Source organism: Varanus komodoensis, unplaced genomic scaffold (genome assembly GCF_004798865.1).
Source record: "Varanus komodoensis strain SLA01 unplaced genomic scaffold, ASM479886v1 scaffold377, whole genome shotgun sequence".
NCBI classification, from domain to species: Eukaryota; Metazoa; Chordata; class Lepidosauria; order Squamata; family Varanidae; genus Varanus; species Varanus komodoensis.
The window spans coordinates 13,214-40,851 of record NW_025335901.1 but is presented as its reverse complement, the minus strand read 5'-3'; the positions used below and the strand labels follow the sequence as shown (position 1 = coordinate 40,851).

Below are 27,638 nucleotides of genomic sequence, written 5' to 3'. Positions count from 1 at the left end.
AGTAGATGCATTTAATTAAGCAGGAGTGTCCCATGATTTTGATTTTGATACATGTACAAAGCAGGTGTGTACTGGTAAACAGATGTATTTTGTTCACAGGCAGCTCTTGTATTACTAGATAATGTATTACATTTTTAAAATATAGCTTAATTTATCACAAATAAACAAATGAGATCATGCCTTGTCGTTCAATGTTATACCACAATGTAGAACTGTAGAGTGAAGCAGGAGATACTGGTTGCCCATTGTTTGTGTCATTTAAATCTTCAAAATTCAAGTGGAAAAGCAGGAGATAAGTCTGCCTTTGAGAAGAGCTGGGTGGCATGCCACATATGAAATGTATTTTATCTACCACCTTATACTGAGAAGAGGCAGATTTGGGAGTCTTTCTCGTTAGAAGCCAGATCAGGGCAGCTTTCCCCAACAAACTTACTGCCCCGCAGAAGCACTGAACTAATTCCCACAATGCCCAACAAGCATGGCTAATGGCATAATGTTGGAGAAATTATCATGTGCAGGAAGGCTGATGTAGGGTTTGCATGGATGAGTCTCTGGTGCAGTGACTTAATATCTTCACTTAGACACTTGCTACTATCAAAGATCTGCTGGGGGCAGGGGGGCCCTGAACAGCAGTTGTCACAGCAGCAGTACCATAGGTGGACTAAGCATATCAGTGGTCCAGCTCTGATGCAAGGCAACTCTTGCATCTTTTTGCAAGATGTCATCCAAGTAGAGTGAGTGGCTAACCCCACAACAGTCAGCTTGTTAGTTAACAACAGTTAGCCCAGCTAACATCCTGGGCCAGGAACACTAGGACTTAACACCCAACTTCCCATATCTATGCTTTCTGGCTTCACTGTCTGTCACTGATGTCATTCGGATACCAATTCATGCCCCAAGAGAAACACCCTACAAAGAATAACCAAAACTGGAAAGACTTGTGGGAAAGTCACTTTAATGGTTTATTGCCAGTGTTACGAAGGTCAACATGGGGTCAGACAGGCAAGGACCACACAAATTTGTAAAAACACAGACACTATAGGTAACAAGGTTATTTCAGAAAGGATCAAAAGCATTCCTAGGGGGAAGTCATAATTCTGCAGTGTTCCCCACTAGTATTGCACCTTGAAGGAGAGGGACAGAGGCTAGGAGCTGCTGGTGTTTGATGTGAGCAGAGAGCCCCTCCAATGGTCACAGGAAGTAGGTCACACACAGAGGGACCTGGATGCACCTTGGGGAGTGGGGAAATGGCTTCTGTCAGATCTGCACTTTGTTCCTTTCCTGGGGCTAGAGGGCAGCTGTTGCACTCTGAGGGAGAAGTCCAGACAAGCTTGTATCTCTGCACAGCACAAGTGCCTCTATTTGAAAGGCCTCTTTAAAAAACATGACCTCCACTTCACCACACATATATAGAGGTTCTTCTGCGGCCCTTAAGCATAGTGTGGGTCCAAGAAATATAATTACGTTGGTATTTTCAATCAAAAGAATATTCATATACTCAACTAGGTTGGATCTTGGGAGGAAAAAGAATCAGAAGCAAGTAAAAAGCAAGGTACTCCCGAGAATATAATTAGCAGCCCTTTTGTACAGTACTGCCTGGAGACCACTCGTGTTGACAGCAGTCAGCTACAGATTCAGGAAATTCACATGGCAGTTGTCTTTCTAGACTGTGTTACTCCATGGTAGACAGTGGGGAGCATTATGCTGTTTTTGAATACTCCTGTGCATTTAGTTCCCTGTATATGAAGGCTTGCACATCAGAGAAGGGGCTAGCTTAGACCTTTCCTTGTATTCCAGCCTTCCCCAGCCTTGTGCTTTCAATGTTTTGGATGACAACCTCCAACATTAGTTGTGTTGTCTGGAGTTGATAGGATTTGAAGTCCAAAAGCACCTGGCTGGGGAGTCCAACTTACCCCTTTCTTTGCAAATGGGAGGTGCAGGGTTCAGCCCATTCCAGAGAGACACATGTGAATTTCCTAAATGGTTACATTAGACTCACTGTTCCTTCTGACCATGGGGATGCCTTAGGAGGGCCAGTTCCCATTTAGAAAAACCCATGAACTTACTGGACCATTTTCAGTGTTCTGGCAGGGCATCAGTCAGTCTTCCAGATTTAAATATAAATGGAGGAAGATGCCACCCTCTCTGGGTATCTCTGCCCAGAATTTCCTGTGATCCCGATTTGTTACTGTAGCACTAAACTCAAAGCACAGGAAATGCTTCTGGAAAAGTTTGATGACAACGTGCCCAACAATACAGTGTCAGAATGCTGCCATTATACACCTGGTCACACAAAGTGAACAGTCTACATTGGTCCCTCAATCACAGCCCCAACACCTAACTGCAGGTGTGTAGGGGAACAGCATAGCTGACACCCCAAAGCTATGAACTACTGGCACCAGACATGCTGTAGATACACATTCACAGAGCACTTCATGAAAGCTTCTGGAAATGCAACTCAAGTACAAAACACCCTACTTAAAGACAAGTCTCATGGTGACAGCAAATTGTGGGTTCTTCTTACCAGGTTCTAATCAGGTTCCTAAGAAGCACCACACCAAAACCTCAAACTTCACACATGCATTCTTGTAACCTCCACTTAGCCCCTAGAGCAGTGGTGCTTCTGGCACATCAGCTCAGTCAAGACGCCCATACAACGTCTCTCCAGGGTAAAGAAACTTCAGAGATCGCATCGTTTAAGAAGCTTTGGACTTGAGCATCCACTTTAGCTTTCTTGGCACCACCATGCAGACTCCTAGCATGCATACCCTATCCTAGGAAAACCCTGCTACTTAGAACACCTATAAGCTTATTACAAATCAGGTTTGTGCTTTTAGACATGACCCTGTATATCCTGGGGAGAGCTGTAAAATGTTTGGGGAAGGCAAGGCGGAACCAAAGCATAACTGAAGGAAGCACTCAATACAATGCCACTAGACCCCATAATCTACTACCGCCCCAAGAATCGTGACACTCATGCACTCATTCTTCCATATCTTTTGCACACAACCCTCATTGACTACAGAACTGGACACAAAGAGGGTAAGCATCAAAATGTCTGGGTTGGGATAACGGAAGAGTGGCAGAACTAGCCCAAACATCCATCCTGAGGAAATACATTATCTGTAACACTCAGAAATACAACACATGCAGAAAATACTGAAGCAAACCTCTGGAGACGCAGCAAACCAAAATGCTATCCTCCAAGCAGACTTCCATTGGCAAGAACCACTGTACACAGCTCAAGAAGATAAAACCACAGCATCTAAGTGGCTCTATTCTATTTCAAATATAACAGATTACTTTTCTAGCAAAGATACCTTTATTTGCAATTACTTTTTTAAAATGACTCACTACTTTCAGGAGAGAAAGAAAAATGCCTTAAAATGGGCAATGTTTACATTTTAATATATTTGGAACATGTATCGTCATCAGGATAACATAGCTATTAACAGAGGAGACGTCAATCCAGGACATCACACACACAGACACACACACTCCCTTTGAAACTGATGGAAATAAAAACATATGTTATCCTACTGACATTACATTTTGCTGCAGTTTAAGACACTAATGTGACTCCAGATAGTGCAGTTGCTTTTACTTTCAGAGTAAAGAAGGAACAGAACCTCACCACACAGGGCAGAAAAGACTCTCTGCAAGTAGGACCTGTTCATACCGAACTGGAAGGCTGGAAGCAACACATTGTCACACAAATAAGGAACAGATGGAACAAACTGTTGTGATATAAAGGAGGAAAAGTCTTTAGGACTAAGAAAGGTTTCTCCATAGGTAGCCTCAAGTGAGGGAATATTTGCAAATTTTCATCGCTTGTGTTGTCAAAAGAAAACCCTAAAATTAAAACTGATATTTTTTTTTTCCAAAACTAAAGAACACACCGAACCTTGTGTTAATTGTGTGTGTCCATGTGCATGATCTGCTGCCCTGGAAAGAGCTGTTCTAGTGTTTTCTTCAGATTTATATTCTCTGCCCTGCCCTTCCTTTCCTTCGCTCTCATTAGATACAGCAACTGAACAGGCTCTGTAGCAGAGCAGTCACTCCCAAAAAAAGAAAAAAAGAAAAAGCATTTCTGCAGCAGTTAAAAATCTGTATCAATGGCACAGAGAAGTTACAGGCCAGTATTTTCACACCAATGCCTTCCCATTGTTCTCCTGAACATTAAGTACACAAACTGCCAAATAATAATATCCAAAAACTGAACACTCAGCACTTGTGGTGAAAAATAACTCACATTACGCACTGGGGAATGGAAGCACCACAGGATCCAATGGTTTTGAGGCTGCTTCCAACCACAGCAGCACATTTATGATCATGTCCAGTGCCCTATTAATGCAGAACCCCCATCTCTTTCCAAGTGTAGCTTTCTGCTTAAACAGTAAAGCTAGTAATTTCTCTGCATCATCATACAAGAACCTGACAGATCCAAGAGTGAATACCTCTGAGGTATTCATGTGTTTTATTTGTTCAGAAATTCTGCTTCTTGAGTGATGCCACCTACTGGCTGCTTTGTACAACCTACATCAGATATGCCCATTTTGCCTGAAATGCAAGTGGTAAAAACAACATCGCTGTTAGCTAAGTAATCCTATCCAAAGGTCACCTAACTGTGGTAGCCAAACCAATGATCTCAGGAGACAGAGACTGGCAGAAGTCCAGAAAAGTGTCATCAGTGTATTGGTGCAAGTACAAGCCCAGTGCTCCCTCCCCATGAATGGCTAGGAAAAACAAGAACACCTTCGAGCATCTCTGTAGATGGCACAATTTGAGAAAGGCTCTGGAAGACACTTTGAAGTAGCCACAACTTTGAAGAATTGTCCCCAGAGCCATTCTTCACTGCATCACTCAGTTCAGGACTGCACAATGTGTAGTCCTCCTCACATTGCTTTGGCCTACAAACCCCATCAGTCCTAGACAGCATAGCCACTTGTGAGGAATAACAGGCCAAAACATCTGGAGGACGACAAGTCTTCCACCTGCAACTGAGTTCCTGTTCTGGCTGGGAAGAAGGCTGGATGTAAATGGGAGGGCTACCTTGGCCCTGCCCCTGTTGAGAAAGCAACAGAATTTGTTATACAGACCAAGATAACAGACAATGTTTTTGTTAATGCGTGCATTAACAGCAAATAAATACCAATTTTTGTGGACACACACACACACACACACACACGGAAGGAGCTCTGCCTTTGCCCAGCCAGGTACAGTTAGAAGCTCATGACATACACAAAGAAAACCTTTCAGCAGCACTTTTCCACTTCCTGCTTGCCATCTTGAGAAAAGCACGTTTACCAGAAAGCCAAAAAAACAAAAAACGGTCAAGTCTTAGAAAAGACAAGCTATAAATGCAAACATGTCACACCGCAAACAAGAATTGCCAGCCTGCTCCAGCAGTTCTACCACCCACCACACCATCCAACTCCACTTCCCGGTGAAGTTGACCTGCAGGCCCAAACAGCAGTTTAGGAGCCAATTATTTGGCCTGACCACGTTTCATGCTTTGTGTGTGGAGCTAAGTGGGTGAGCACCACTTCCACAGCCTGGAACTTCTGATTCTTTGGTGGGATGGGGCAGATTTTGTATGTGACCTCATCTCCTTCTACTGGGACATATTCTCCTTCGATACTGAAAAGAAAAAGAAGAGAAACACTGCAGAATTCTGATGAACAACTGAGGTAATGAAACATCAAGTTGGTTATATGTAAATGAATCTGAAACCAAACGACTGCCCAAGAATTCTGCCCAGCCTACTCTAAACAATCAGTTTTGTAAGTATCTTGAGAGACTAGTTACAGAGCTGGGAATCATGAGATACCTTGAAAGATTTAAAGTGTGCTCTTAGTTGCTTTCGCAGCTTCAAGACAGGCCACCATTGTCCTGGAAACCTGAGGTAGGGACCCACATCCATACTCATTTACATGCATGGGCCTTTGCCACACAGAGAGGAGCACCAGGGTTCCTATTCTCATGGATGATGCTCTTCTGCTTTCTTGTCTAGGCAAGCAGGCTATCTCCAGAGTCAACTCAGTGCATGGTCAGCATGGTTGGCAGCGGGTACATGATGCAAGCATATTTTCATTGTGGTTGTGTTTGGTCATTTGAATACCTCCCAATTTAAATGACAAGGTAAAGGGTCGGCAGGATCCCATGATTCCATCACATTGTTAAAGCAATGCAGGGTTTAGCCTGGACCATACCTGGATGACCTGGACCATACCTGGATGAGAGATCACTTACAAACACTATGCTCATGTTCACATGACCCAGCAACACTTCATGCTAACTAGCCAGGGTGGTTTGATGAGTTATGCAAACACGGACGATGTCCTGCACAGTAGCTTATTTGTGGGCAGCAAGCCATCCTGACAACCCATCACAAAAGAGGTAGCAGTTGCCATTGGAAGAGAAGACGAGATGAGTCCTGCTGCAGAGGATGAAGGCAGGAGGGGAGGGGGCAGTCTCCAGTGAAACTGATACTCTGTTGGGCACACCATGCTTATTCACAGGTTGGATTGTCATGCCACCCAAACAGGAACAGAGCAAGTAAAAATAGACCCTAGCTGCATACTCCACCAACATTGCAAGCAGACTCATTTAGGAAAAATTCTGCCATTTGGGCAATATGTCATATCAAAACATTCAAAGTCAGAGATGTACTTCAGAATGGCTTTAAACGCTGACGCTTTGTTCTGTGTTTCCTTGAACGAACAAATTCTAGTTCCATCTACAAGGCATAACAAGCAACTGGAGAAAACATATTTCATGCCCCCATTTCTGCTCCACTGAGATCTCAGATGTCAAGAATTTATTGTTGTCCTGATGCTATGTTCAAGTCTTGCTTCTACCTTCTCCTAAGGCAGAATACTTTAGTCTAAAGCATTCCTAGGGTACATCTGCACAGCTTTTTCCTGAAACTGTAAAGTGAAGGAGATTTACTACCTGTAAGGCAACTTGTACTACTCATCAAATAATTAGGAAGCTTTTTCTGATATTTAAACCCCAAGACTAGTGTCTTGCCATTTAAATATAGTGTTTTTGTGTCTAAGGGTGCTTTCAGACAGAGAAAGCACTAGTACTAACAGTCAAAGGGCACTGTATGGCAAGGAAAAAAAGAAAGCAGCAGCAGTGGGAAAACACAGCATGTATACAAATTGAAAATAATAATGTCTAGAACTTGTAAAATTCCATGAAGGAGGCAGTTTAATTGCACAATACAAATCTTCACTGGAAGTACCCCTATCTACTTTGACTCTAAAGCATTGTGCAGTGATACCTTGGGTATTTCAAAAGATACCCAAAACTGGAGGGAGCACAGAGAGCAATGAACTGCAAATTATACAAAGCAGCCACTTTTATTGGAGAATGGGTAAAATGTTACTGCAAGGGGAGAAAGAGATTTTCATAAAGAATACACGTGTTACAATTTTGAATACACTCACTACTTAGAAGCTCCCCCAAAATGAGACTTTACAATGTACTTCCTTCAGTCCACAATGACTGCACTACAGTTTCTGCAATATTCAAGAAGAAACAGTGCATTCCTATGCATGTTTACTCAGACATACCTCCCACCTCATTCAATGGTTCATGCCCAGGAAATTTCTATGAATTTATATAAAAAAGAGTTATCTTGCCAACCGGACAAAGTGTTCATCATTCCAATTCCTTGCATCTGAATTGTACAGGGGATCCAGACACTGTCTGCCTCTCATAACTCTGCTATGTTTTCCTACTGTTTCTTCCTTTTTTTTCTTTACTATGGAATATCAGTTGAGGAAAAGTGGAGCAGGTGCACAACTGGTTCATCCTGGGTTATTCAACCATCAATAAGCTGTAGCATGTGCCACCCTCATGCCGCTATCATTTCCAATATGCAAACCCCATGTCATGTGAATTCAACTATCATGCACTATTCAAAGGTTAAACAACCCTCACACAATTCTTGATTAAGTAGCACAGTTGTGTGAGTGTTGCTTATTAGTAGGGTTCTGTGAGGACTGTTTAACCTTTTAATGCTGACAATGGCCAGGTTCGCACAACATGTCATAACTTCTTATTGCCCCAGTTGTGGGTTGCATATTCAGATTGGTGGCTACATGTGACCAGCACACACCACAGCTTCTCATGAGTTTAATAGCCCACAATATTCTGTCACTGTCATGCAAACCAGTCCAAAAACTTCCTAGTAGTTCCAGGACCCCTCTGTCCACAAGCAGCCTAGACCAGCTGAAAATCCAGGTGACCACATTTCCTTGCAGAACGTTATGCAAGTTTTGTATTCCATAGATATAGAAGGGGATAGGGACATAGGTCATGTTACAGCACACAGGCCATGTTACACCATGCACTAGTGGACATTTCAAGTAGCAGTCTTTAATTTTCTATTTGGTTTATGGCACCAAATATCTCTCTCTCTCTCTCTCTCTCTCTCTCTTTCAGCTTCTAGGAAGGATGGCTTCTCCACAAACCTACTGTGTGATGTGCATTACACAATGCTGTTGACACAACAAGGGTGGAGAGGAAAAAGCGGGGCACTGATTGTTCAAATATGTATATATATGTGGTACAAAGTCACAGCTGTTCACCCAATTTCCCATGGAACTCACTCAGAAACATGTACAAATATGTCCTCTGTGCCATTCTCTGGGGTGATGAAGCCATGGCCCTGGGAGCGTGAAAACTGCTTACATACACCCTTGTAGACAGGACCAGCAGAGGCGCGAGCCGTCCTAGGAAAATGAAGGAGGATGGGAAGAAGAAGAAAGGATAAAATTCAGTTAGAGTCATACTGGAATTTCCAGGCAAGAAGTTAAGCTGCTACTTTCTTAGATAACACTGTTTCAGCTGTCATAGTCCAAGCAGACATTCAGAAAACTCAGCAGTACCTCAGAATTTTACTTTTGACATTTGAGAGAGAATATGTTTAGGCAGTTAAATTCATAGAGTTAAGAATCAACTTACAAAATTCAATATTTCCACATTTTTACCTCTCCAGAAACCTCTCAAAACTTAACACCAACATTGGGAACATTGGAGAAAGTGTGAATGAGGATAATGTATTTGCAAGCAATCCTGCATTAGGAAATTGCTTTAAAACTCTCCTGTTCCCCAAATGCTTGAACGCTAGTTCAGATATGCACAGTTCTTCAGTCTCCCCTGGTTCACAGGGACCAACATAGCTCCGGGGCAGTCTTAAAATCAGTTGAGCTCGGCTGTCCCATCACAGCACAAAATAGTGATCTGGTTCACACAACAGCACATGGATTATGGGGTTGTTAAGGATGAGCAGTAAAGCACATACACATTACACTGCCTACAATAGACTCATCATTTCCATTTTTACTCAGCAATCTATAATCTGCCCCATCATAGGTTGCTGAGCATGTCAGAAGCTGAACTGCTGGGTTGTTTAGGGGCTAAATAACCCAATGGTTAACCCATGGCTTGTTGATTAGCCCCTAAACAGCTCAGCAATCCTGGTTCATGCTCTGCAACCTGCAACAGAGCAGCTTGTGGGTTGATGAATAAAAGGAGAAGCGGTGGGTGCACTGCAGAGAGCACATCTACTTACTCCTGCTCATCCTTGACGGCACATGGATCGTTTAGGCCATAGGCTGTAGCTCCCCGTGAACTGGCCCACTGAATGCTCCCAGGCAGAGGCATCCTAATGTTAACATCCAGAAAATATTGTGCAACTATTTGATATTTTCTTAACAGACTTTTCTTGGCATAGATGGAAGACTAGGTGGGAGAACATGGCAGGATTATAGCAGCTGACAAAAGCACCTGGGCTTCCCTTAAAATTCATTAATGAGGTGTGGCAAAAGCACAATAAAATCCTCACAAGAAAATGTTAATTGTCTGGGGGGTGGGGGTGTTGTCCATGCTTCATGTGCTCTCCTTAGGAACACTGAAGCCACCATCTTGATGTGCAGGCTTTCTACTTTCTAGACAGGACTAGCCAGCATATTACCTTTGATTTTTATTTTCCCACTTCCTGGTCTCATTAGTCTGGGTATATGTCTGTATGATAGCACTGCCTTTGATCCAGCACAGCAACTTCATACATAAGAAGAGCTGTACTGGATCAAACCAAGGGCCTCTTAGTCCAGTTTTCCATTCACACAGTGGACAACTGGCTAAAATTCAGGCTCTTTTAGCAAAAGCCAAAGCTCACTTATAACAAAGCTCAGAAGCCTCAGTGTGCCCAGTTGGGAAGTAACTAAAGATATCAGAAAGATAGCATCTCTTAGGCCTGCCAGTTTCCAGAAGGATGAAAGTAAAAAGAGCTCTGTCAGAACCAGGCCAGAATCAAATTGTGCATATGACTGAAAACAAGCTCGCAGATATAATTAGAACGGCAATGTCTCATCTCCCCCAGCCCCCTCCAATGCAGTCCACATCTTCAAATGTTGCATGGAAAGTGTGCATTTCAACCAGCTTCAAAATGAGTAATGCATTCCACCTGCCTCAGGAGCCCTACTTCTGTGGCACTGAGCCGGGTTACTCACGCAGAGTATGTCCTGGTTCTTTTCGTGGGGAGTGGGCTGGGTAAATCCCGAAGAAGGTGGGTACCCCTCTCACAGATCCGACTTCCTTCCCTGTTGAAGGGGAAAATGGGCCACACGGGTGATTTCGGCGAATGCAGAGGCGGCACAGTAGATTGCGTGTTCTGACCAGACGACATGGCGTGGCTGTCTTCTGCAATGAGAGGAGTGGTGCCACAGGGAAAGAAGTGAGCAAGCATGGGAAGTCGAGGGAGGGGTCAACCTGTAGTAGTGCAAGGGACCTGAAGGAATGGACATCCACTTTGGAAGTTACAGCTGAGAAAGGCACTTTCTGAGGAAGCTCAGTCACCCTTGCAGGCATACGCAAGCAATGAAAAACAATGAAATTATGCCCCAGAATTACAGGCAGCATGGCACGCAGAGAGAAACAGCAGAAAATCAGGGCATTTAACAGGTACAGGGCACCATGAGGGTATGTCAGTGGCACCCACTGGCTGCCTGCAGCTGCCACTTCATCTGATCTGCAGCATGCACTGTAATGTTAAGGAAAGCAAGGCCTGACATTGCAGGAAAGCTAAAGAAATGGGCCGTGTCTGTTTACAGTGTATATGTCCAGGCAATCCCTTCACTGGTGTGTACTAGAAGGGATTTAAACCTCAACCCTAAATCACACTTATGCAGCTTTTGCCATGATTTTGAAAGAATCAGACAGGGTGTATTCAGGAGTAAAACAAGATTATCCCTGTCTTAGAGGGAAAATTTCTGGTCCCCAACCTATATTAAGGGGCACAGTAGTTGAGGTGAGTTGCAGATAAAGTGGGGAGAGCTTCAAATTCTACTATTTAAATAAATAACCCCAGTTGAATTAATAATCTGAAGACATCCCCAGTTGTGTTTTCAGATTAATATTTTGAGTGATCTGATACAAATTCCCACAGATAACAAGTTAGCAGGTGCTGAAAATAGAGACATTTGGACTTTTCTCTCTATATTTCAGCTTGTATATTTGTTTCAAATTCCAGGTGAACCAACCAATGTAGTTTATTCAAGCCTGTTATGCAATGAATGAAGTCTGGACATTGTCACTATCATGGGACATGTCTGTTAAGTCATCAGCCTTTCCCACTTCCTAGTTTTGTGGCTCCCAAGCAAACATGAGATAACCTTAATGTTGGTTTTTCAGATGAGCAGGTATTTATACCATTAACTATAACCAGCAAGCAGAGAATTTTTCCCTTATCCTTAAGGCAGCCTTTTCCAACCAGGCACCATCCAGACATGCAACTTCCATAATTCCCTGCCACTAGTGGCCAATGTTGGCTGACAGTTACGGGAGTTGCAGGCCAACACCTCTGGGAGGCGCCAGGTAGAGGACAGGTGCTTTGTGGGCCAGCCCCATGCAGGAGGCCCTGCTGTGTCTCCACCAGGCCCTGGAAGCTGGCAGCTTGGTGCACAAGGCAGGGCTTTTCACAGGGCCGGTGCCTACCAGGCCACAGGCACATGGGCTCAGTGCAGATCCATTCTGTTTCCTTTTATTCCAATAGCATTTTTGCTTCTAGTCTTTTCTTTTGTGCCTCTGTTAACGATTTAATGCTGTTAGGCTCAGCTGTGCTGTGGCTTATACCAGGCTTCCGAGGCCTGGTGGACTGGTAATGAGTGCCATCACTGTTAGCCATTTCTTCAGCCTGAGAGGCGGAGTAAAACTGTTGCAATAAATCAAACACACAGCTTCAAGAACAGGAATTCATGGGTCCATGCAGCTACCCTTACAGCTCCTCCACTATTGTCATGGCTACCCCAGTCTTTATACCAAAACATCTTCTTTCCTTTACTTCTCCTTTAGAGAAAAATCCTGCTTTCCTGGGCAAGGTCAAAAGAGAAAACTGGACAGCCAAATCTCAGTCCCACACAGCATGTGCTGAAAGAACCATACTAGTTGCCCTCCAAAGTCAGAAAGACAAACAAGGAAGTGGAGGATAAAGTGGAACTTCTGATGGGTGGAGAAAGGTGAAAAAGGCAGGATATGAGTTATCCTGAGTGTCCTCCAGCCCCCTTCCGTCTCCCTCCAAATGCTGGCTTGCTACCTGCCCATCTAATGAAATCTGCAGTGGGCAGAGGAGGAAGCAAAGGTTGCCTTCATCACTCTTCCCCCCTGCACTGGATGCTTGTACACCTCCAAATGCAGGGGCATCCAATCACTGAGGACACAGCTGATAAGAATAATCACTGAAAGTGTGGTTCTGTCATGATAATCAGTGATACAGCTAAATAATTTCAGACCCCGGATTCAATAGTCTTACCAAGGTTCCATTTAGGTGGATGTATGTGTTATCTTAGTTGTGAATCACACAGCTAGCACTTCTTCATCGGCCAACAACCACTGTTGTATACTTTGCAAAAGCTTCTCCATTCCTGATAGGCTCAAATGACAGCAAAACAATTTGCCAATCCTGATTAAAAAAGAATACTCTGAGCATGGCCAGTTTGGCATTTTAGGCTTGTAAATCATAGCACTATCATGAGTATAGGAATAACAGAGTTTGCTTCTGCTGCCTCCATCACTTGCCACTCTCTGAGTGGCCTGTTGGACCTTCCACATTGTGGGGCTCCAGATTTTGCCCCTAGCTGAATCACTAATCATAGCAGCACTGTGACGCTTGGGTAAGTCCAGAAGGCCTCAGCATAAGCAGGGCATGCTTATGAAGTAGAACGAACAAGTACCATTTTTGTAATAAGAAATTGGTTGGATGTGTGTATCCTCCTCAGGGGCCAGAACAATCCCCAAGCCTAGATGGACCAATATTCATGAACAATATTTAGCTGAGCTAAACATTTCTTTTCCTGCTGTCCACATTTTTCTGTCCTGGATTTTCCAAGGGAGTTGTAATAGTTGTTTTGTGTCTGGTATGTGCTATTATTTTCATCTATACAATCATGGCCCCTTGTATACTCCAGCAGCCTCAAATTATATCGGCCAGGAATTTAACACCTTCCTATTTAAAAAAATAACAGAGCAGCCTATATAATTTTTTTAAAAATAATTAAAACCCAATGAAATCAAATGTAACAGAATACAAAAACATCATTAGGCAACACAGTTTCCCAATGCAACCACAGAAGAGAGTTAAAATAGCACGTCTAAAAGGCCTGGGGGGAATTAAAAGGGTTTCACCTAGCTTGAAAAGAATATAGTTCAAGGAAAGTTGTCCAGACAAAGCTCCCTGGGAAAAGAATTTCAGTGCTGCAGCTACTGAAGTTTAGTGATTTCAATGCCAAACCAGCCCTCTGCCTGGTCACCATCTTGTCACCTCTGATACTGGGAGGAGCTAAAGAAGGGCTTCCAGGCTGATGTAGGAGAAGGTAGCTACCAGAGTTCCTAGCTCGCTCTCCCTTGTCTGCTCACACCGTTTGCCCATCTCTGCTCAGTCAAGGTTCCTCTTCTAGCCTGAGCACTCTCAGTCCTGCTATTCTCCAGCATACTAAACTACTATCATGACTAGTGGTTTGGCCATGATCAGAAGGTTGATGGCAGAAGACAGGCTGATGCCAGCCACTGTCAGCTTGCAAGTACAGAATGAGTTAAGTTTCCTATTCTCTCTTTTCTTTTTACACATACTGAGGGCATTATTATTATTATTATTATTATTATTATTATTATTATTATAACATTTCTATGCCGCCCCTTGCCGAAACCTCGGGGCGGCATTAAATATGGTGAGCTTAGAGCAGAGGTGTAGAACCTTTCAGTCTGAGGACTGAACTCCATTTCAGAGAAGCTCTTGGAGACAAAAGTCCAGTAGCAGATGGGGACAAGTAAAACAAAATAAAATAAACCAATTTCTTGGCAGAAAGGTGGGGTAAAAATCAAGCAAGCACACCCAACCAGCATTTTGTAAGCACTTACTGCAAATAACCAAGCCTTTGGAGAGGCATTCCAACATTTAGAATTTTGGAAAAAAGCTGCAAAGTATCCAGAAAACTCTAAACAACTGGTGTTCAAGGGAAAGGGTATGGGACACATTTTTTCTGGGGAAAATTGGATTGGGCTTGTGACCCTAAAGCTCTGTGTCACTCCACAATAGGTAAACAGAAAAGATGCCAGAGCTTCGACCATCCTTACTTATTGACTGTATTAACACATAACGACAAGCTATGCTGGAGATTTTTCTACCTTGAGGTAAGGTGGCCCTTAGTGGAAGAAAGGGCTTCCACCCCTATGCAATGACTACCATGTTTCTAGTGATGAGATGAGAACAAACACCATTTGAATATCACTTCCAAAAATATTTTTAAAATGCTGAAGCTCAATTCACATAATTACATTCCATCACATAATGTGACTTGCTGTGATTTTCCTCTCCTCCTTGGATGTTGGAAGTTCGTCTCTTTTGGCCACCACACAGCTAAAAGGAAGCCCTCCCCAGATGCAACACAGATGCTTGAGGCTTATTTTACCATGTTAATTATTTGCACAGTACTGTGCAGATAATTAAGAGGTGGCTGCATGATGTCTGTGGATTGAATATTATCCTCTGAATATCTAACTTGGTGGGAATTATTGGCCTTTCTAGTCTTGCTGCAGGAGCTGTCACTTCTAGGCTAATGGGTGCTTTTTACAAGCAATCTCATGCCTCCCCCATATCAGCCACACTTCCCTTGCTCTGCTGTGGTCCCTCCGTCCACCCTGCAGTGAAAAACAGAAAGATGTTACAGATACCCCCTTGCTGTGCTGTTAACAATGGAAAGCCCAGAGACTGAGTGTAAATAAAGGAGAGAGGAATACCAGAGAAAGGACAGAGAAGAAACAATTTCAGAGCCACAAATCTACTTAGCAGCCAAAGAGAGGAGTGGAGGAAGGTTTAAGCACTGGCTTTTCAAAGAACAACCTTCACGTATTTATCTGGACTCATTTTCGCTTGCAGTAACATGTACTTACAGCATGTAGGCCCAAATACCAATCTCCCTACAAGTTTTCAGCACTTAGTCAAAGCAGGAGAAGACAACTAATTTAGTCCAGGCCAATTAAAAACTAAGCCCTTTGTACGGTGACCAAACAATGCCAACAATGGAGTAAAAATCTGTGGGATATCTTTGGGACAAGGCCACTGCTGATGCTCCTTGTGGCACTAATTACACTAATGAATGGCACCAATAGCTTTGCTCAACTTGGCACTCTCCAACACAACTTCTATCATTCCCAGACAGCCTGCTACTACTTCCAACAGAACTGGAGCTTCCCAGGTTGAGCACATCTGCCCTATGGGCACATTATGGGCCACTAAAGCAGTCCCCAAACTGATGTTAATCCTTCCTAACAGGTTGATGTTCCCTGTATATACATAACCAAATGATTAAGCAGGGGGCTGGTAAGATGCAAAGCAGCAGCTGGCACCAGTGACTACAGCATTTTATGGCTTTAGAAAACGGCATGATTTTGAAGACTGACCAAAATAGTCAAGCATTGTTGCAATAAACCTGCTAGTACATCAAGATCCTACTATTAATATAATAGGCAATTCAGAAAAAATATTGGATGAAGTGCAAAAGGACAAACACCACCCTCCTTCTGCTTGTCGTTCATCCTATACCCCAAATTCATTTTTATGAACTACTGATTTTGAGTAAAGGCAAGTTTCCACAGCTCTTTTCAATGTGCAAAGAGCATGAGAACTAGCCTTACTAGATCAGCCTGAGGATCAACCTAATCTAGCGCTCTGCCTTAATGAATCGAATGCCCCTTGGAATTTCACAAGTATCATTGCCTATGATGGCCGCCCACCCACCAATTCTGGCATTCCAGCTCTGAGTAATAAAGTTCCAATTTATTCCTTCCTTCATTTCATTTTTATACCACCGAATAGCCAAGGCTCTCTTGGCTCTCAGTTTTAGTGGTCATAGGTAATAGCCACTGAAAGATCCCTCCTCCAGGAATTTGTCTTAACCTGTTTTCAGTTATTTATTGTTGTGACCTAGACCTTCACTGCACGCATCCTCAGGCAATTAAACCCATGCATGACATATTTCCTTTGACTTCCCCAAACCTACTGCCACTGAGTTTTCATTGGATGGCTCTTAAACTGCTTCATTTTGAGAGAATACATTTCCTTATTTGTTCTGTGTCTCTCTCCTTCAATCCAGCCCTCTCTTCACAATGTCCAGCGTTGCACAATTCTTGCTGCAACCCAGAAATGCAAGAAGGCTCAAAAGAGAATGCCCAAAGCAGACAAGCAGTGAGGAGGAGGTTACTTGCAGATGTGACACTTTAAGCAAACACAATTACCAAGCATATTCCCACTTTGATCAAATATATAGCATATTTAGAACCATATACATGAATCCTTCCAAGCTCCTGTAAGCTTTTTGTACTAGTTAGTCACTAGTTCTCAAAATAGAAGCTTCAAGGATTCCAAAGGTGATCTGGCATGCAAATTTGCAGACTAATATATCTAGACATCGCAACACCCACCTAAAAAGAAAATTTTGGGATTTTTTCATTGCAACAGAGTGAGAGAGAAGGTAGAAAGAAGTTTCCTGAGCTTCAACAAATACCCTCTTATGTGTGTGTGTGTGCGCGCGCACCACACGTGTGTGTATAATTCTTTAATTATATTATAAGACATCAGAACATAACCAGATCCATAGAATACAAATCTTTTATTTTCAAAATAAATGTTAAAAACTCCTACAGCAATCAGGTCAATGCTACAATTACATGAGATTGTTGAAAAAGCTGTCAAGTTTTTAAAAACAGTTTTTCTAGAATTCCAAAATGATCTCTGTTGAACTGGTGATCTAAAAGAACCTTTCCTTCTTTCACAAAGAATATGAACAAGACCAAATTTCAATCAGCACATCTCATTTGATAATACTTCTGACCCATTACAAGTGAGACCAACTTATTTGCCAAATTCTAGTGTGATTCCTGTATGGTGCAATCCAGCATGGTTTTCCTGTCCCTCAACATTTCCATCCAGACAGTGGGCAACAAAAGAGAGAAAGATCTGTAATACAAAAGAAGCACTCTTCATCCTATATACACAAGACTACTAAGAAAGAAGTTGGGAAAAATCTGTTGATGCTTCATGTCTGATAATCCTTTAAATATCTTCATTGAAAAAGTCAATGAAAAAATATTGACTTGAAGATATGAAAAAATATCTTCATACTCGCATTCCTACTGCCTTCCCCCAAGTCAGACACTGATACAACAACCTAATACAGTTTATGAGCCATGTTGGGTTAGTGGGTCATGAAAGCCCATAATAAAAGTATGACTTAAGGCTGGATAATGCGCCTCCTGACAAATCCCGGCTTATAGGTGGGGTTGTTTCGCCCACAAGGAGTTCCTTGGTTATCCAGACATACAGTGCAATCCAATGCATTGTGAGCCAATCCCATCTGCAAAGTGAGCTGCTTGACAAGAAAGGCAAACGATTCTGTCAATGCCAGCTGCCCCAAAAATATCAAAAAGGCGGGCGGGGACGGGGGGGAAGGCTTCCTGCCTTCCCAATGCTTCCACAAACATTTTCAAGCTCACTTCAAAAAAAAATTATTCAGATCACAAAAACCAGCTGTCAAAACAGCTTTCACAATCTGGGTGTTCCAGTGGTACCTTGCAGGGACTGCCTCTAGTTGTAAGATTTCCTAAACAAAGAAACATGGAGTCCCTAATTTTTGCACATATTTGCATTTTTAAAAAAGCTTTGCTGCACTTGCACAGCTACAGATGACCATAGTTTTGCAGGAGCAGCAATGTGGAATGTGAGGAAGTTAATGGATAATGGGGGTCCAGCAGGTACGCACACAGGACAGTTCACCTCTAATGGTGCAAGTAACTAAATTCCCCCTTTGTAAGCATTTTCTTTCTGGTCAGAAAAGCATATGGATATATGGAGTTTACTTAAGTTTTGATCTCTTGCAAACTGCACATTAAAAATGTAGGTTTCCTATTTGATAGATCAGCAGATCTGTCAAAGAAGAGTTATTCCAGAAAGAGGATCCCTGGATTCTACGCTCCCTCAAAATCCCAAGAGCTTACTGTGAAGGGAATGTTTAAGTGTCCACCCCACTTCCTAATTCTCATTTTTAAAGTAGGAGTTGGATGGAATTACCAAATTTCTTTTGGAGAGGGACATACACTGCTAGGTAGGATCACTGCAGGAAGCATTTGACAAGTCTGTTTTTGACAGCTGCCAAATGCTTGCAAAGATGGGTTTACTTACCTGCACCCCTGGGCACCTTTGGAGTGGTTGACCATGGTGGTCACCTAGTGGCTACTTGGCAAGAGGTGCAAGGGTGCCAAAAAAGCCACAAGGCCATGGCAGCAGTGAAGAGAAAGGGAAAGTCTTGTTCTTCCCACAGTATCCCCCAGGCTGCCCATGGGAAGAATCGGGGGGGGGGGAGTCAGGTGCCCTCTGTGCAGTTACCTTTATGCGTAATCATACCCATTGTCCCTGGCTTGCTTTGTATGCAGCCTATCAGTCATACAAACCTGCCCACCCTCTCCAACATTATGGCAACACTTCAGTATTGATACCATGCAGCCGTGCTGGAGTAAGGTGCCCTCTGTGCATAACTTTAAGGCTTAAATTCATGAGTTAAGCTCTGGACAAGCACATCTGGAGCTGCATACCAGGAAAGGGTGGGAAGTGGGAGCCACAACCACAGCAGCAGGACAGCACACCCCTGCTGGCTTGCAACCCCACAACAGAATCACACAGACCCCATTCATTCATATGCAGCCACACAAACACACTCCCCTCTGGAAAATGCTCCCCACAGCTATTAAACTTTTTAAAAGCTTCCACTGGAATCAATAGAGGCTTTTTAAACGCCTGGTTGTAGCAGGGAGAAGAGTGATCCAAAATTTTCCCTTGCTTTTTTTTTCCTTGAATTACCTCTGAACAAAGAACATGACTAGACTGGACACTAAAATTTGCACATTCCAGGCTGATTCTGCGCATGGGGTGGGGGGGCGGAGATAGGAATATCTATTGTTAAGCATAAAGTATAGTCCAGCACTCACACATCCTAGCTGAGTATGGGAAATAGACTTGAATACATCTTAAAGGGCTTTTTGTTCTCTCTGTGTGTGTTAATTTCCCTTAAGGTTTTGGGACTATCAATGAAATGTGATCTCTCTTCAGCTAAGAAAATAATGTTCCAGGTGAGGTGGGATTCTCCCACAGCAGCAAACCAATGCAGATAATCAAATTGCCCCAGGAGACCCCCCCCCCCCCGCTTCCAAGGCATCACTTCTTCATACCAAGCTATAAGCAAAGGGGTTACAGGAATTTCCCTACACTTCAAGGACCAAGGTGTAGCCCCCATGGTTAGTCTCAATGGCTATTTAAAGTCCATTTCCATGGGAGGAAAACAGTGGGAGGATTTCAACCGAATGAAGAACCTCCCCACCTACTGAAGCCTGGTCGAAACATTTCCATATGCAGTCAACACATGAAGTAGTGAGGGAAATAGATCATGTTCTTCAGCCCTGCCACGAAGTCCACATGTTGTATATGTGCAGTAAGGCTATCCAGAAAAAAATTGAGGCTACACATGCAATCCTTACCACAGCAATAGACATCACAGAGTGTGGATAGCTTGCATGGATTCAACCTCTGTTCAGAGAATGCGTTCCATGCATGGAGCTTGGGCCTGGAGGCACAATTCAGTCCCCAACCCACCACATTGTTCAGGAAATTATTCCATGAACAATCAAAGCTAAACTGCATTCATATCAGGTTCTTATTTCAAGCACCTGGTGCCTTATTTATTTTTTAATACTTTTACACAGCTCAATATATTAGAATCACTAAGTGATTCCCTTTAAAAACACTGCAAATCAAGGTGAAATAATGATCAACTGTGGGGTGGTGCTGTTGACATTAGCAATTATTTCTGTTTTTTAATCTAGTAAATTTTCTCTTGTTTTTCTACACACACACACACACACACACACACACACAAAGAACTTGGTTGTTCAGCAGACTGTAAGCTAAACAACTGTTACCCTTGGAGTATTCAAACCAGAAGGACACATCTGCAGAAAGAATAGCCCCCCGACTCTCTGCGGCACTCCCACCAGTGCCAGGGGAAGAGCAAATCCCTCAGATGGCACTTTAAGCCATGATGCTACATACATATTTAATTTTCCTAAGCTGTCCCACAAACCAATCCCTTCTTCTTCTCCCAGCTCATCTTTAAATCCCACAGTTCTCCTTTCCGTATCTGAAGTGCCATGTCAGTCTGAAGGAAGCTGAACTGCCCAGAAGACATGCTAACATTTGGCTTCCCCAACAACCATATATAAAAAGGAGCAAGTTTGGGTCGTCATGTTTTGCAAAGCCAGTAGCGTGTGTGTGTGCGTGTGTGTGCGCGCGCGCGCATGCTAACTAGAAGCGTCAAAGAGGGCTGTTCTCTACCCAAACATTTCTGCTTTCCGCTTCAAAGGCTAAATTAGCCGTCCTTAATTACATTTCTAAGTGGAAATTGATTTAGCTCTTTCCGGTGTCTGCTTTTTCTCTAATCTACATACTAGGCTCTTGGTATCCATAAGTATCCTTCATATTCAGCGCAAGATATCATACAGTTTAAGAGAGAATGAGAATGAAGTGCTAAAATTGTGCTATTTTTACTAGAACAAGAGATTGTTTTGATCTACACAGCACTTTTGTGGAAGCTTCTGCTTTCAGCAAACTCCTTCACCAGACATAGATCTATGCCTATTCATAGCACCTTCCTACACACATACTCACACCCAAAGAATTCTGGAGAATCCATATAGGTGACAAAGTGAAAGATGCTTCCTGGCATGAAGGCCTCCAAAATTAGTTGTTGTTAGTTGTCATTATGTGCTGTCCAGTCATCCCTGACTTATGGTGACCCTAAGAATGGAAGCCCTCCAAAATGTCCTATCCATGAAAACTCTGCTCAACTCTGTAAAGTCAATGCTGTGGTTTCCTTTATGGAATTAATGCATCTCTTATTTGGTCTTCCTTTTCTGCTTCTACCTTCAACTTTCCCTAGCACTATTGTCTCCTCCAGTGAGTCTTGCCTCTTCATGATGTGTCCAAACCACGACACCCTCAGTTTTGTCGTTTTTGCTTCCAGGGAAAATTCTGGCCTGATCTAGGACTCACTTGTTCATCTTTCTGTCAGGCCAAGTTATTTGCAAAACTCTCCTCCGGCACCAAGTTTCAGATGTGCCAAAAACAGACTGACCCCCAGATGTATCTATACAGGCAAATTATTCTAATAAGAATGGCAGATCCTCAGGATGAGCAAAGCATAGGTCCCGACCACACATACTGCTAGACACACGGAGGTCAGGTATGGCAGATTACACTGTCTGAGGGAACACTGACCCTATGTGACAAAACTATTGTAAATGTTACAACAATGTGAATGCAAGACATTTTGATAAAAAGTATATTATAATGGCAATTTTAAATTGTTTTGAGGCACCTACAGGCTGTTAACTTATGCTAGGACATTTATCAATTTGTGAATTGCCAGATTAACTATTTAATATATATTTAAGCCAGGTTGGGTAACATGCAGCATGTTGGAGTGTTGCTCTCATCAGCCTAATTGAAATAACCATGGGAGTTGCAGTCCAGCAACATCTGGAAGGCCAGAAGTTGCCCATTTCTGGACTAAGCTTTAATGAAATTATCACTGTCCATGTTTCTTGCATTTTGTTTCCTTCTGACCTCGCTGCTTATGTTTCCCTCGACTCTGTACACTGATGTTTCTTTGGGTCTGCATACAGACCTGCCAATTCAGGATGAGAATCCCTGCGCAAGATGGACATTGGCCCACAGAAGCTTACGCCAACTGTCTTTAAAACTCGCCATGACAAAGCTAGAATGCAGTTGTACGTCATAATGGTCCACAGAGAGTCACCAACACAAAAACAAACCACATGTAAGGATATTCCCATTGCCTCGCCCCACTTTGCAGTCCCCATTTTTTCATGTCCCTCCCATTCGCCTTAGACAATCAGTCATTTTTAAACAAACAGAAGCTGTGGATGAAGAGCTGATAAAAACCTCTTCTTCCTTTCTCCAGATCGGAAACAGAATCGCACAATTGAACCAGTTTCACTTCCACACTTACTTCACGTTAGATACGCCTCTAGTAAAGAAAAAAGGAACTTCGATCAAACAGACGTCGTTTAAAAATAATACCTAAGTAAATGCGAGTAACTGGGCTGCATTCTTCAAAGCCTCCACCGGCTTACCCAAGACGGAATCGCGCATCCGAAAGAGCTCTAGTCGAAACGGCCACATTTACAGCAGCCCGATTATCCAATGAGAAACGAGCCCATCTTTATGATCAGAATACACAAGCGTCCTTGGAACGGGGAAACAAAACATTTGGAGGCGGGGGTGGGCAGCTAGGCACGGCCCGGCAGGACCACAGGGGGCGGGGAACGGAGCCGTCGTCAAAGCCTGAGCCAGCCTTTCCCAAAACCAGGCAGGCTAAATGTGAATGTCGCTCTTTGGGGTTTAAGCAAATACGACAACCTCGGAACGCTGCTCTTCCATCACTTTTTTCCCTCGTCCTCTTCTCCCGTGCTGCCCCCGTCAGTTATCCCTTGTTAGGTGCTAGAATCGAGTATCAGATTTATTCAAAAAGCCTCCGCCTACCTAGCCCTCCCTGTGCCTTCCTATCCGGTGTGTGGGGGTCCCTTTCCACTTGGAATAGGAGACAAGAAAGGCGACCCAGTTTCCAGCTTCCAATGAAGAGAAAGGCTACAAGACAGTCGCCCCACACACACGCGCGCGCGCGCGCAGCCTTTCTCTAGCGCACGTCCGTTCCCACACCCGAGAATCCGCCGTCCCCCAGTGTGGCCGCGACGGAATCGCTGAACTGCCGCCGTTACCCCCCCCCCCCCCCCCCCCCCCCCCCCCCGCCGCCGCCGCCTCCGTGCAGCTGAGGGACACAATGCAGACCGCCACCTGTCGAGATCTTTCTCGGCGTGGCTGTTCCCCGCCACTCCCTTCCAGCAACGGCCGCGGCGAAAGACGGCGCTTACCTTGCGCTGAGCCGCGGCGCACTTTCCCGAGGCTTGGCCGCTCGCTCTGCCGCTCGCTCTCCTGCCCTCCTCCCTCCCTTTCTCCCCTCGCTCTCGCCCCCTCTCTTTCTGCTACGAGCAGCCTTCGGCTGAATTTAAGATGCTGGGGAGGGGGCAGCCGCACTCCTCCTCCTTGACGTCAGCACGGTGGGAGCGGGAGGGCCGCCAGTCGAGGCAGGTGGGAGGGATTATGCTGGCAACTTCTGCTCCAGGGGCGGCGCGCCGCGGGAGAAAGAGAGAAAGGCAGGCGGGAAGGGCGTGGCCTGCCCTGCCCTGCCCTGGGCGCGGGCTCTGGCTCTGGCTCTGGCTCTGGCTCTGGCTCTCGAGGCGGCAGCGCCGGGCGGGGGAGACGCTGCCCTGTCCGCGTGCCCGCGCGACGCATCTGCAGGTCAGTGAACTGACAGGCAAAGGAAGCGGCAGCTGTGCAGTCAGGCGAGCCCACGCACGCCGGCCTGGCTCTCTATCGGTTCAGCCGGAATTTCGCACCGATGCCCAAGCACGTGTGCATAAGTCGTCCAGTTCGAGGGGAACGTAGCAGACACGAAAGCTTGTGCCCCAGGGCTCGTCTTTAAAGTGCCCCAAGCCTCGCTGTTGTGCAAAGTCATGGCCAGCCAAAGGCAAGCCCCTGGGCATTCGTAGTCCTGCGAGAAAGAGCATGCTGGTAGCAGTAATTGGTAGTGGAGCGGGGAGAAAAGCTTTACCTGTTCAAATTACCTTTTCTAGACAAATATTAAAGGAAGTGGGAGCCCTAGGCTCCGTTGTGGTTGCTCAACAGGTAAGGGGAAGCCCACCCATTTCTTTTACTATTTCTGTATTAAAATGACTTCTTGGCCACCAAGGAAAAAGGCAGGATGTAAATTGAAAATAAATAAATTTCTCTACATCCAAGGCAGCATCGCAAATAAATATAAAACCCCACCCCCCATAACCCAAGGCACAGCACAAAAGAAAGAACAAAGAAAGACTAGGCTCCAATGAACAAGTGCACTATAGGGAATGTCAAAAAATATGTGTTTTGCACCCCCTCTGGAAGGCCAGTATCATTTATTTATTGATGACATTTATATACATTTATAAATGTGACATTTATAAATTATTTGTCATTAATTTAAAAGCTTAAACAATAAAAATAAAAAACCCAAACCAAGCTAAATATAACAGTTTAAACCCTTAAACAATCCACAAATTGTAAGGGGAATTACAACAGGTTTTAGGAAGGCGTGTTCTCTATAAGCTGGGAGCAACTGAGCTAAAGCAGGAGATGTGCTCCGGCTCCCAATGTTGCTGAACTCAAACTTCCATCAGCCCCAGCCTCAGTGGTTGGTGATGATGGGAACTGAAGTCCAGCAACATATTGAGAGCCACAGGTTCCCCAGTCTATGGTGAATGTACTTTCCACACAGTTGGTACTTTAAACTGCTTGAGGGTTGGGGGAGGGAGCACAATATAATAAATAGGTGTCCCCTGAAATATCCAGCATTCAGACATTAAGTGCTTTATAGGTAAATACCAAATGTTTGACTCAAAGCTGGAATCATAATGACAGCCAGTGCCCTGTGAAGTTGGAGCCAAAATTTGTAATACTTCACATCCATAAGGAAATGAACCGCAATGTGCTGAATGAACTGAAGCTTCCCAGTGGTTTTCAGGAGTAGCTCCACACTAGGAGCTGCATAGCAGCCAAGCACTGGGGGTCAAAAAACTCAAATGAGGGTTGAAAGGCCCTCTCTGTTCAAGAATAGGCAAAACCTGGCCAGTGTACAAAGGCAGAAGAAATCCCTGCTGCTCCTGGGACCCTGTACCTTTTCTGGACTCACTGCACTAAAAATCCAACATGAGAAGATACCTCAAAGCAACTTCTGTGTGTGTTCACGTACAAAGATAATGAGAATGTTAGAAATCCTTGATTAGTGTCTGCTGTGTTACTCTGGTTATTTGTCAACAAAGAAATTGCTTGGTGAACTTGGTTTAGGTCACAAGAGGGGATGGTAGAGATGCTGGCTGGAAATTATAGAAGTTGCAGTCCAACATATTTGGAAGGAAGAATCCTAGAGTAGCCAGATTCACTGTTCAGTCTAAGAACCCAATCCCAGATGTGTTTCAACAAAAAAAGTTCAACTCCCAACAGTCTCCAGCCAATACTGAGAGTCATAGAACATTTCTGCTGAAACATGCATAGGGATATTGTACCCTAAGGATGAAGTTTACAGATATTCAGGTAACTGGTTACCAAGCTGATGACCTGCCCTTGGATTTCTGTTTTATGCTACCTTTTGAATGTTTGATGTAAATAATCTTTGGTTAAGTAGCAAACTGGGGTGAACAATTTGTGGCCCTCCAGATGTTTTGACTTGCAGCTTCTGTCTGCCCTAGCTGGCAAAGCCAGTGGTGAAGGAAGATGGGAGTTGTAGGTAAAAGTACCTAGAGGGGCATGTTGGCCACTCCTGCAGGATACTGAAATGACAACAAGCCCTCTTTGGCTCAGTGAGAAAGACAAGCTGCTTAAACTGGTAACCCCTGGTTCTGTCCTGGTAGTAATGAACAGGAATTGCATGTTGGACTTGGGCCAGAGAGCCCCAGATATTGATAAAACATACAGTTTAAATAGGGTGCTGGTTAAAGATCATATCACATTGACCAGAATATTTCTACTGGAATAGGATGACCCAAAAGATACAGAATACCTTGTAATTTTCCACAAAAATGCTTCTGTCTTCAAGAACAGCTATACAAATCCGCAGCAGAAAACTTTTCCCAGTATGAGAACATGATTGCCTCTTCAGGACCACAGAGCAAATGGCTGTACAAGCGCAGGAGTAGAGACAGTGTTAGCAGTCATAGATGAAAAAGAATGGAGGGTGCAGGTGCCTTTGTGAGCTATGTAGAAAGGGAAATTTGTCAGCTGTAATGTGTCATACCAGGAGGTGAGAAAAGGTGGTACCTCCTAGAATACCCCATTTTCCATGACCCCTGAAGACCTACTTTTCTTTGTATCTGATCACCCGGAGTCATAGAGGGGACAGGGTGATCAGTGAAGGTGAGGGTCAATGGGATCCCACCCTCAGATCTCAGAGGGCAGGGAGGAAAGGTTCAAGCCTCCCACCCCCTGTGCTCTGAAGAGGTGGGGGGAGAGAGTGGGTGCTTGTGCTCCATCAGTGCCTCCTCCTGGCTAAAATGGTGCCCACCCATGATACAGAGGAAGGTTCATTAAAGCAGCGCTTGGATGCGGTTCTTACTATGACCCACTTTTATTTCCTCAGAGACACTGTGAAACATCTGCTAATTCCAAAGTGTTTGTTACATCCCGGCAGTGCGTCATTTGGAGAAATTTGTTATTTGTATAAAACAGGCGAGAGAATCTTGACTGCTGCTTGCTAAAACATTTCATTTCCCTCTGAGCTGTTATGCAGCTACCTCAGAAATGATCTGTTTAGGACTCTCCTGCACACTTTCTAACATATTAATGGGTACAGCTTGATTTACACCTAATGAGAATCATTTCCAGTGTTAAGAATGTGATAGTAAATTCTCAGATTGTCATAGAGACAGTGGTGCCCAGAAAGAGAGACCAGACCCAAGTGAATGGCTTTACTACCGCATGAAACAGCATTAGCAGAGTGAATGAAGAGTTGCTTTCTCTCAAGTATGAAGAGCCCAAGGTCACTCAGTGATGCTGAATGCTTGAAGAATTAGGGCAGAGAAAAGAAGGTGCTTCTTCACATAGCACATAGCTAAACTATGGAATTCAGTAGTGAAAGATGCAGTCGTGATGCCAGCTTAGGATGCATATGCAATCCTATATGTGCTTGGACAGAAAACAGTCCCACAATTCCCAATGCTAGCTGGGAAAATCCTGTGCCTTGTAGGACTTCCGTCACACGGGACTGTGCCTGTAGGTGCTTTTAAAAGGAAAGCAGATGAATGTAGGGAGAACAGGCCTATTAGCAGACTCTGATCATGCAGGCTATACAGTGGTACCTTGGCTCACAAACTTAATTCATTCCAGGACTCTTGGTCGTGGGCCAAGTCAAATT

At 44.0% G+C, this 27,638-nt stretch overlaps 1 protein-coding gene across 1 annotated transcript; it reads right to left on the bottom strand.

Moving 5' to 3' along the window:
* CSDC2 (cold shock domain containing C2) lies at window positions 1-23,712 on the bottom strand. The gene is made up of 4 exons (XM_044440418.1): window positions 23,566-23,712; window positions 10,527-10,716; window positions 8,622-8,744; window positions 1-5,640 (listed from the first exon to the last, which is right to left on the bottom strand). Exons 2-4 carry the CDS (start codon window positions 10,700-10,702, stop codon window positions 5,478-5,480), a joined length of 462 nt encoding a protein of 153 aa, XP_044296353.1. The 5' UTR covers window positions 10,703-10,716; window positions 23,566-23,712; the 3' UTR covers window positions 1-5,477.
* Window positions 23,713-27,638: the final 3,926 nt, after the last annotated feature.